General features: G+C 27.1%; 2 protein-coding genes across 5 annotated transcripts; one reads left to right on the top strand and one right to left on the bottom strand.

The window, feature by feature from the left end:
* The first annotated feature begins 1,351 nt into the window (after positions 1-1,351).
* LOC105145945 (COMM domain-containing protein 4) lies at positions 1,352-10,382 on the top strand. 4 transcript variants are annotated; one of them, XM_011055863.2, is made up of 8 exons: positions 1,352-1,486; positions 7,850-7,900; positions 8,258-8,329; positions 8,974-9,039; positions 9,378-9,417; positions 9,533-9,733; positions 9,921-10,067; positions 10,239-10,382. In XM_011055863.2, the coding sequence occupies exons 2-8, from the start codon at positions 7,898-7,900 to the stop codon at positions 10,274-10,276; spliced, it is 567 nt and encodes a 188-aa protein (XP_011054165.1). In that variant the 5' UTR covers positions 1,352-1,486; positions 7,850-7,897; the 3' UTR covers positions 10,277-10,382. The 4 variants fall into 4 exon arrangements, with proteins under 4 accessions (XP_011054165.1, XP_087266499.1, XP_087266507.1 ...); XM_087410373.1 differs by lacking the exon at positions 8,258-8,329; XM_087410368.1 differs by lacking the exon at positions 7,850-7,900 and having other exon boundaries at positions 1,379-1,486.
* On the bottom strand, positions 1,493-7,250 carry LOC105145944 (uncharacterized). The gene is made up of 4 exons (XM_011055862.2): positions 7,160-7,250; positions 6,457-6,512; positions 6,044-6,252; positions 1,493-5,607 (listed from the first exon to the last, which is right to left on the bottom strand). The coding sequence occupies exons 2-4, from the start codon at positions 6,508-6,510 to the stop codon at positions 3,864-3,866; spliced, it is 2,007 nt and encodes a 668-aa protein (XP_011054164.1). The 5' UTR covers positions 6,511-6,512; positions 7,160-7,250; the 3' UTR covers positions 1,493-3,863.
* Positions 10,383-10,439: the final 57 nt, after the last annotated feature.

The following is a 10,439-nucleotide window of genomic DNA, read 5'->3' as shown; positions in this document are numbered from 1 at the left end:
ACTAAACTGAGACGGAAAGTCCTCTACTCATTTTGCAATTTTCACAATAGTAACAAGATATTAATTACTAAAAATTAGTCTTCAATAATTTTTTACTCAAATACTATCAATTTTACAAAAAAAACTGCAAAAGATGAAAATTGTTTATTTTTTTCTCATAGAATTCTATGAATTTTTTCAGAATTTTTTATCAACTTTTTAGTACTGCATTTTCTCATTTTTATCAACATGAGAAAATAGGTATTAAAAAATTTTGAAAAAATTCTAAAAAAATTCTTAGAGCTCTATGAGAAGAAAATAAACAATTTTTGTCTTTTCATATCTTGAATTTTATCGAATAATTATCGATTTAGTAATTTTCAGTCATTTATTATTAAATTAAAGTTTTGTTGATTACATTATAAAATTTATATTAAGAAATTTAAACTAGTTTTGTAATATTCGAGACTCTTGAAATCAAAACGTTGTTGATATGAAGATTTATTAATTTAGACTTATTTTTAATCGAATATTTTATTTTTCTGAGATTTTGAGAATTATTTAGAATATATAAAAAAAAAACAACATGGCTAATGAGAGATAGTGCGGATAATCGCAAGTTTGATAGATTAAATCTACAATACTTTCGCTTGATTATCCGCACTAATTCTCATTAGCCCTGTTATTTGTTAATTTATTTTATCGAATCGATATCGATTCGACGTTTACAAAAGTGAAGAGGTAGGACTCGACTGTCTCACTTAGTCTCATTGCTGACTCTGACATTGCGAGTCGATAAGTTAGAATACATTGAGACCGATAAAAATCTCCTTCAATCCGCTGTCGGTGAAACTTAATTCGTTCCTGCTCATTTACATTCGAAAGCATCAAATCGACGTCGATTCCATTATCATTTCTGACTGGGAAATTGACACAAGAGTCATCTTGTTCGATAATCAATAAGAAACAAAGAATGACTTTTGTGTCTCGATTTGTGCCTCTGCTGGAAAGCTCCCTTTAAATTCTTTTAATAGTATCTTATCGGTGATAGAGATTTCGATGATTTCAGCGATTCATTTTCAGAAGCACCGCAAAAGAAAATGAATATTGTTGTGTAGTTGCATCCACTTCTTCAGAGGGCAGTAATGCGCTGGAGCATTTTGTGGTAACAGGTTACAGGAATCTAGACATGTCCTTAGATTTCTCTCTGCGATACTACAATTAAATGTGAAATAAACTTTGAAGTTGGATTCATACTGTTTGTAGAGTTCTTTTTTATATTACTTTTATTGCAAATTAAACATTGACAATGTAAATGAGCAGGAACGAATTAAGTTTCACCGACAGCGGATTGAAGGAGATGTTTTTATCGGTCTCAATGTATTCTAACTTATCGACTCGCAATGTCAGAGTCAGCAATGAGACTAAGTGAGACAGTCGAGTCCTACCTCTTCACTTTTGTAAACGTCAATCAGTGTTTATTTTCACAGATATCATTATTTATCAGGTATATATTTTTGCTTTCTACTATTTTTGCAAATAAATATTGTTATGATGATGTAATTTAACAGATTGTCACATAGAATAATTCACAATTCACGAAACAATTAGATATTTTACCAACAGTGTTGTATTTTATAGGTTATAATTTACAATTAAAAAGAAAAGAAATTAGAGAATAGCATAAACATTGTTAATAGAAATTGGCATAGTATATAATAGAGACAGGAGTATAAAATAATCTTCAGTCTTATATATCTTATTTTTATATATGTGTAGCTAATGTTATATTCAGACGAGATATATAATAGCTTTTGCCAATTATTTAATTTATTAATTCACAAACAATCTAAAATCTAAAGCATCTAAATCGCATTAATTACAACAATAAGCTAAAAAGTTAAACAAGCGATATTACAAAAATCTATTCTCGTAGAATAGAACGTTGGAGAACATTTTACATATTGACTACATGTTCTAATTCTAACTCCTATAATATTTATATTTATTTCATTTTCTTAATATAGTTTACAAATTACATTTTTATAATTTACAATTGAAAGTCATTTTCTTCATGCATCTTTTGTATAGATATATTTCGAATTTGTTGATGCTTATACATGTATAATAAATGAATTACCAAATTTAAATACAATAAATTATATACAAATACGAATGTAATTGCTATTTGTATATGGAAAAAAAGATGTTGCATTAATAACATTAGTTAACAGCAGTCAAATTGAAAAAATAATTTTCTTAATTTAGTAATAATATTAATACTTCTGTTTACTCACCACTCCTATGTACTTATCACCTATTTACCCATCACAGAAGACACACTATAAAAATTCTTGTAAATTATAAATCTATTTTTTATTGATGAATTCTTTAAACTGATGCACATCAATGCAATAAATTCAGAGAGTTCTTCGATGAAAAAATAGGCCATATATTTGAATAGAAATGTTTTTTAAGTAAAATAACATTTACAAACGATAGAATAAATTTATAAAGTATGCAGAAATTATTAATTTATATTTATTTCCGTATTATTAAAATAACAGTTTATTATAGTTAATTTTGTTTGTAATTATGTATAATACGGTAAAAAATTTTTCATGCATGAATATGTATAAACATGTATAAACATACATAAATATTCATAAACATGTATATGAAATATGTCCAACATGTTCATCCCTCTCTCTCTCTCTCTCTCTCTCTCTCTCTCTCTCTCTCTCTCTCTCTCTCTCTCTCTCTCTTTTGTAAAATTTTTAGTGTAGTAAAAATAAAATAATAATGTGAAAACATTAAAAATAATTAAAAGGATAAATTTTCGTATTATTTGATTTAGAAAAAAATCAAGTTGCAAGAAATATAAAAAATTATTTATGTATAATTATATATATAATAAAATTATACATAATTGTATATGAACAATTTTTTTTTACATTTTTCCAAACTTGTTTATTTTCTGAAACGCACAATGCGAAAATTATCCCTTTAATTATTTTTTGTGTTTTTACATTACTATTATTATTTCTATTACATTAAAAAATAATTTTACAAAAGAAAAAAAGGGATATATGAACATGTATAGATATATTTCGTGTATGATTATGCATGAATATTTATGAATATTTATGTATGTTTATACGTATTTATACGTATTCATGCATAAAAAACTTTTTACCGGAATTTATTTCCAGATATATGGTCATTTATTATTTATCAAAACAAGCGGAGAACTTTCGGTATATTTTATAAGTTGATTCTAACAATTATAAGTGTTACTGAAATATACTTTCCATATTATAATATATTTTATTATATATTTTCTCGCTTCTGACAGCATAATTTCAGATATTAATAGCGAGTAAAGAGGAGCTTTAATAAAACAAATTTATAATGTTTTTATTTTTAATAAATGTTTTTATTTTTAATAAATGTCGTTTGTTTTATTAATACTGTTATCGAAATATTTTTAATATATTGTCAGCTAATGCTGTTATATAACATTACTTTTTACCATATATATAAATTTTTCTGAAGTTTTTTGTAAATTTTGTAAAATGAAAGTACCTGCAAGCTTTTTATTACTATATCGATTTTGATAAATAATAATTTTTAAATAACACTATTTTTATTTCCAGATATATTTTGCAACAATCATTGCATGCTTTAGTATGCTAATTGAGAAAAAAATCATTGCTATATTTTCGTCACAATTAAAAGCAAATTTAAGCTCAAATCAGTCGAATAAATTGGGCAGATATTTCCAACTTTTTGCTCTTCTCATTGGAGCGCTATTTGTGTCTTGATTATTATGTCTTGATGAATAAAGCTAACAGTTATATCTTGCCGAACATATCTTTTATGGCTTATTGCCTCGTATCTGTTTTGAATAAAACATTTTTCTGATTTTGGTTCATTCGTTTTCCTCTGGCCACGTAGTATGGATCATACGCTGCCAAGATTTCATCGAGCGTACTGCGTCGATCTCTCGGTAATAGTCGCTGGTTTGACAATTCATTCATTTTAATGTTGAAGTTATCATTGTTACATCTAAATATCTCCATCAATAGCGTTCTTAGACTCTTCGCAATCGGGTTTATCATTTTAGCGCGATTCTCATCGTTCATATTTCGTGGATTTGACGAGAAAAGATCCTTCATCTCGAAATTTTGCAACGTTTTTTTACCTCGGGAAATAATATAAGGTTCACTTTGGCTTAGATGTTCTAAAATATCGCTGTGTTTGTCTCTTCGCTCTAAAGACATTTGAATTTTCTTCTCAATTTCCTTTAATCTTTCGTTTTCTTGGAACTCCGATGTAATCTGACAATCTTTGCAAATATTACGCTTTTCTCGATCATTTGAAATCTTTCTTTCGGAATTTTTCGAATTGTACTCGTTTATTAATTGTGAATCTGTTATTCCAATATTATTATTAATTTCAGATTTATTTTCCTTATTTTTTGCTTGTTTTTCACTTTCTTCTAATTTCTTATGATGTGCATAATGAAGTTTCCATGTTTTTTCGATGAATTTATTACGATCTGTATCTATTTTATTCAAGCCTTCTGTTCCGCCGTTAATCAAATCTTTATTTTGAAATAAAATAAAACGATTATTGGATATACCTAAATCATTCAGCTTTTCAACATAATATTTATTCTTCATTCGCTCGTATGTTTCAGTTTCATTTTTTTCGACATTTTTCTTAAAATTAGTGTCATAGATCTCTCGTTTTTTACGGATTTTAGGAAGTTCTTGATTTTTCAATAATATAAACTTATTTATATTGTTAATAGCAAAATGACTTTTCCTATTATTAAATCTTTTTATTTGATTGATTTTCTCAATTTTACTGCCAGTATCATTAAGAATATCTTCGCCCTGTATCTTCTCTTTTTGCTTAATAAATTTCATGATTGTACCGCGATTATTTTTGGAAATTTGATTTTGTTTTGTGAAATCACGCGATGATCTTTTCGCTAAATTCTTTAAATCAGCTTTTTCATATTTTTTATTAAAAACATAATTTGTACTCTCCGTCTTTTCATCTTCTGATGATTTATCAATTTTGAGAGGTTTCTCAAATGTATTTTCTATTTCGATGATCGCAGTATTTGCATCTCTGTCTATATCTTCAAAAGAATCATAACGATTTTTTTCTTTTATCCGATTATTCTTTTCATCGGCTATTTTATTCTGAGATCCTTCGTTCGTCTCAGCAAATCTTCTCACTCGACTTTTTATCAATAGTTTTTTATTTTTATTTGGATAATCGAGAGTCGCTTCTATAGTTTTCCTTGCTTGTTCCAGATTGTTAATTCTATAAATTTTCTTTCCTCGTGTTAATACGTAAGGATCACTATTATCTATACTCGAAGAATCTATATAATCAACATCGATGTCAACCCACCTTGGTTCCTCTACGTAGAATGGTTGTTGAACTTGCCAGTTTTGTTTACAATAGTTTTTTCTTGTCGAGCAATTTTCTTGTAGATCGTAACCGGCGTTCTTCTCTTCTTGTATGCCGATGGAGATTAAAACTCTTGGTTTGGCGCTGTCAAGTTTTGATTTATCGGAAGATAAATCAAATCGTGCCAAATCATGCCGTCTGTAATTAAATTATAATATTCTTATTTTAATATTTTATTTATTGTGCATACTTTTCTAATTACAAATGGAACAATTTTGTAAATTAATTTCGTGAGTCGATCTTCTTTTATTGAAAATTTTATTATATTTGTTTTTATATTAATAAGAGAAATTTGAAATCACAAATCTGTTATATTATTTAATAAATAAAGCATAATAAAAAAATAGATAAATTTTATTTTTCTATATTTATTAAATGTTGATATAAAAATATCCTTCATTTTTACATTGATGTGTGCTGTGCGAATTTATGATATTTGGTTATTGTGATAATACATGAATGATACATTAGAAATTTAGATATGTATATATTAAGTAGAATTTATATTTAAATTTTTAATGTAAATTTTTAGTGCAGAAACGACTACCATTGTAAATTTTATTTGTTTTACTACCTGATGATTGCCATTGGGGGCAGTTTTCTTGATTCGCTAATGAATCGTGTGTCCGAAATTCGAGGAAACTGTTTGTTGTCGTCATAATTTAAGGATTCTTCTGTTTCGGAAGGAATAACTGCCCGTGGTATTCGCTTTATTTGTCTGTTCCATACTTGGTTGTCACAAAGCCATGCCGTCTCTAAAAGACGACATGGGCTGTTTTCCATCTTAAAATATAAAATCAATTTCTTACGCACATTATTACTAAATTTTAATCAATTATAGCAAACGATGAACAATTCATTATTTTGGAAATTTTTTCTTTATTTTATTGAAGTTTATATGGAGCATTTTAGTACGAAGTTTCTATCTATTTTTCAAAAAACAATTATATTATTTGTTAAAATGGCTACAAACAATATTTTACTTACCAAAATATTTTCGCATACCAACAGTAAAGTTGTGGCCAGCAATATTTTCTTCATTGCTAAAAGATAAAAGATTTATATACAGCTTACATTTCACTCAATATTATAATTTAGTACAATGTACTAAATGTAAAAAGACTACAATGTAAAAAAGCTGTGATAATTTTATTATAGGAATTTTATCAATTCCATTAGAATTTCTATATTATAAATAAGAAAACATTATAAAAGATAATTATTATATGAAAATATTTAACAGTTAATATCTAATTAATGTGTAATTAATAAGAGCATTATAAATATTGACGTCAATCATATAAATAACTAATTTTTTTATCCTATCTCATTAATTAATAAAAAGTAGTATATAAAGTATTTTATTATAATTAGTTGATGAATTTTTTAGATTTTAATATAAAAATTTCGGGACAAATAAATTCTAAAAAAATTGAAAACAATTGAAAAAATTGATTGATTGTTAGTTTCATCTATATATTATAAAAAAAGTTGATTTGTCCTTCTCACATTTGACTATGGTTGATCAATTTTTTGTGGCTTAAGATTTAAAATTCAAGTAATGGCTTATTATAGAAAATCTATTAAAAATTATTTTTAGTGTATGTATATTTTGTATGAAATCACGATTTAGTGAAGACCGCAAGATCATGGAAGAATTCGCTGTTTTTAACTTATCAGCACTCCTTACCTGTTGCGGTGTTCAACTGTTGGCAAGTTTCTCCGACGTTCACGAGTTCTTCGACTAGAATGGCAGTGAGTCGACTCTTGTCCGGATATTTATGTCCACTAGTCGAAACTCCCGTGGGCCATCCTAGTCGCGGTCGAAAGATTAGGCGGATTGCATGGGGAATTCGTTCATCTGACGCGGGGATACCCACGTCAATTTACTTCGCCAACGAGTGTAAATATTCTGACGTCCATGTCTGCTCGCTTCGCTATCGTAACGTTATGATACTTATTGTTAGAAAAATTATCGAAGTAGCGTAGAAGCAGCGCGGTACAAAAAATGTCACTCTGTTTTCCGCCCTGAGACCCGCAGTAAACATAAGATATCGCCATGGTTGCACGAGGATTGAATACCAAGTTGCGATGGTGAATTACAAGTTGATTAAACGTTTTCTCAAACTGTATAAAGTAAATCGACATGGGACTCAGAATTTGATAATTTGATAAATAATTATATTATAAATGTAGGAGAAATGATTGTGACTTTTTCGTAGATTGCTTTTTATTTTTTAATTTATTTTAGCTGGAAAATTCCCTTGTTACTTGTATGAAATAGTAGGATTTTTATTACAGAGAGAGAGAGAGAGAGAGAGAGAGAGAGAGAGCTATAATATATTCATTATAATTTCTAAAACTTGTGCGTGATTTTTAGGTGAAAGGAACGGAGTTAGTGTGAGCACAAATTAAGAAATTATCAAAAATGGTAAGAGAAAGAATGTTATGATGCAAGAATTATTTCATGTTTTTATGATATTTTAAATAAATTAAATATTTTAAAAATAAATTTGTTTAAAGTATCTGTTATAAGCTTTTAAAATGTAAATAAATTTACATATTTTCTAATTATTACTCAAATTTTTGTATATATTCATTACAAATTTGAAATTTAATTATTAATAAACTATTAGATACATATATTGGGTCATCTAAAAAGTATCCACGGTTTTTTGTCACTAGATGTGTGTTGATGGTCATATATCTAGTGACAAAAATACCGCAGATACTTTTTAGATGACCCAATATTATTTAATCTAAACATTTTCAAATCTATCTGTACCAGCGATTTAGATTTCTCGGCGATGGCGACTGTCCAGACTGGTTGCTGGCGGAAATCAATACACTTTCGCGAATGGTATTGCGTATTGCTCAATTTTTTTTTCTCTCTGAAGGATATATTTCTATATTTTCCCTACAATACTTATTATCGTAATTATATTATATTAAAATTTACAATAGAATCAGAAGGAAGAAGAAAGTTAGTATATAATTTAAAATTAGAGTTGGAATTAAAATTAATATATTAAAATATGAGATTTGTAATAAAAAGTTTCGACTAAACTTATTAGTTTTTTATGTGAAACTTACGTTAGATGCATGAATAAATATATAATTAAAAAATAAAGATAAAAGTAATGGTAAAAAAACTACACTCACTGTCGGATGCAAAACATGAATAATTGTTTGCATGATCATTATGTTTACAATGGAATTTAGTTAGAATCATTTAATTTGATATTAAATTTATTAGTTTGTCTCTGTTAGTTTACGAGATGAAAAGGGATGACACATATACGCGGATATCCTGTATATATCAAAATATTAACAGGGGATGATGTTGGCTCACTTTTTAGTACTGTTTTACTCAGAGCACACATCGATTTTTAGAATTGTACTACATTCTCATCAAATTTGATTAAAATCGATTATTCCAACGTCATGCCCTCCCCTCATTGAGATAGTTTTTGGAAAAATACATACAAAATATTTTATTTCTAGACTTCAATTAAAATGAAAATGCTAGGTCAAGCAGTGGCTAAATACTTGACCGAAGGAGAACTTGATGTAAGTAATATCGTGATCTTGTTAAAAATTGTTAAAAATTTTTGATTTAAAATTATTTATTTTTATTGCAAACGTTACAAAACAAAAACTAACAAAAAAAATTATTTTAAATAAAAGTCATTATTTTAAAACTTGTGGCAATATACCAATACTTTCTTTCTAATTAAACTGAATATCCTTTAACTTGGATATAAATTTATATCAATCAGTTGATTGTATAATATAAAATAAAATAAAATAAATATTGAAGTATTTAAATTATACAAATTTTAGCTACAAATTTTTTTATATCAAATTTATGACAATTATCCTTAATTGTAATATATTAAATTTTTTAGGAAGAAAAAATTAAAAAAATCACACAAGATGCCAAACTTGGTGCGTAATTTCATATTATATTATTTTATATATATATTATTATAATCCAATAATCAAATAAAATGTGATAAATAATTGATAAAAGAAAAAAAATGTTGAGATTTATTTTATTTAGATGTAAGTGATGCAAAGGCAATGGTAGTCGCCCTCGAATTGATATTCACATCTTCCGCCCGATATGGCGTTTCCGCAGCTGATTTGAGCAGCGAACTGCAACAATTGGGGCTTCCGCGGGAACATAGCACAGCTGTAGCAAGACTTCACACAGATCACTGTCCTCAGATCACGGCTGTTCTTTCATCTCAATCTTTAAGAGGTGCAAGCTCTATATTTTTATAGAATTAAAAAGTAGGTTAATATTACACAAATTTAACTTGCCGAAAAATCTTAGTTCATCAAAGTATCAAGTAAAAATTATGGATTTATATATTATTTATGTTTCTCGATTATGCGATTCAAATGTTTTGTTTATGCAAAAATTTATTTCTAACTTACATTCGTAGTTAGTCGCTTGTCCTCCATCGAAGTACTACCTTGCGATAGCTCGTCACCTGTTTCTGCTATGACATTAAAATTGAAGAAAATAGACGGAAAAGAGGAAGACTCCACTATAAATATCTCTAAAGATGATGTGCAAGTTTTATTAAAAGGTAAATTCTAAAAATTTATAGAAGTGGTTAGTAGATAGAACTTTTATTGATTACTTTGTTTCAAGAAATTTATTATACTATTTTTAACTTCATAACATACATACACATACACACGCGTGCTCGGATGTTATACATTTTATAATAAAAGATATTAATATTTTTATTTTTCAGAATTGAAAAGAGCACGGGCACTAATGGAAAATTTATGAATATTAAATAAGATAATAATTACAACATTTTATAACATAATTTATTGTGATTTATTGATGAAAATATTTGCTATTTGCCAATAAATATGTCATACAGAAAATAAAATTAATTTTTTTCAGATCTTTTTAATTCCTGTTTTCAAAATTGATTGGGGAAATCGAG

This window comes from Acromyrmex echinatior, chromosome 1 (assembly GCF_024713525.1).
Source record: "Acromyrmex echinatior isolate Ae372 chromosome 1, ASM2471352v2, whole genome shotgun sequence".
Taxonomy (NCBI): domain Eukaryota; kingdom Metazoa; phylum Arthropoda; class Insecta; order Hymenoptera; family Formicidae; genus Acromyrmex; species Acromyrmex echinatior.
Note: the sequence above shows the minus strand (reverse complement) of the source record. Positions and strands in the feature narration are given on the sequence as shown.

What these genes read in the sequence shown, in the direction of transcription:
- LOC105145945 (XM_011055863.2), top strand. An exon ending in TGACCGAAGGAGAACTTGAT is followed by an intron (nt 9,040 to 9,377) that starts GTAAGTAATATC and finishes TAAATTTTTTAG; the next exon opens with GAAGAAAAAATTAAAAAAAT. An exon ending in TTCATCTCAATCTTTAAGAG is followed by an intron (nt 9,734 to 9,920) that starts GTGCAAGCTCTA and finishes TTACATTCGTAG; the next exon opens with TTAGTCGCTTGTCCTCCATC.
- LOC105145944 (XM_011055862.2), bottom strand. Translation starts at nt 6,510, where the DNA reads ATGAAGAAAATATTGCTGGCCACAACTTTACTGTTGGTATGCGAAAAT. An exon ending in TGGTATGCGAAAATATTTTG is followed by an intron (nt 6,253 to 6,456) that starts GTAAGTAAAATA and finishes TTATATTTTAAG; the next exon opens with ATGGAAAACAGCCCATGTCG. An exon ending in CCCCCAATGGCAATCATCAG is followed by an intron (nt 5,608 to 6,043) that starts GTAGTAAAACAA and finishes ATTTAATTACAG; the next exon opens with ACGGCATGATTTGGCACGAT.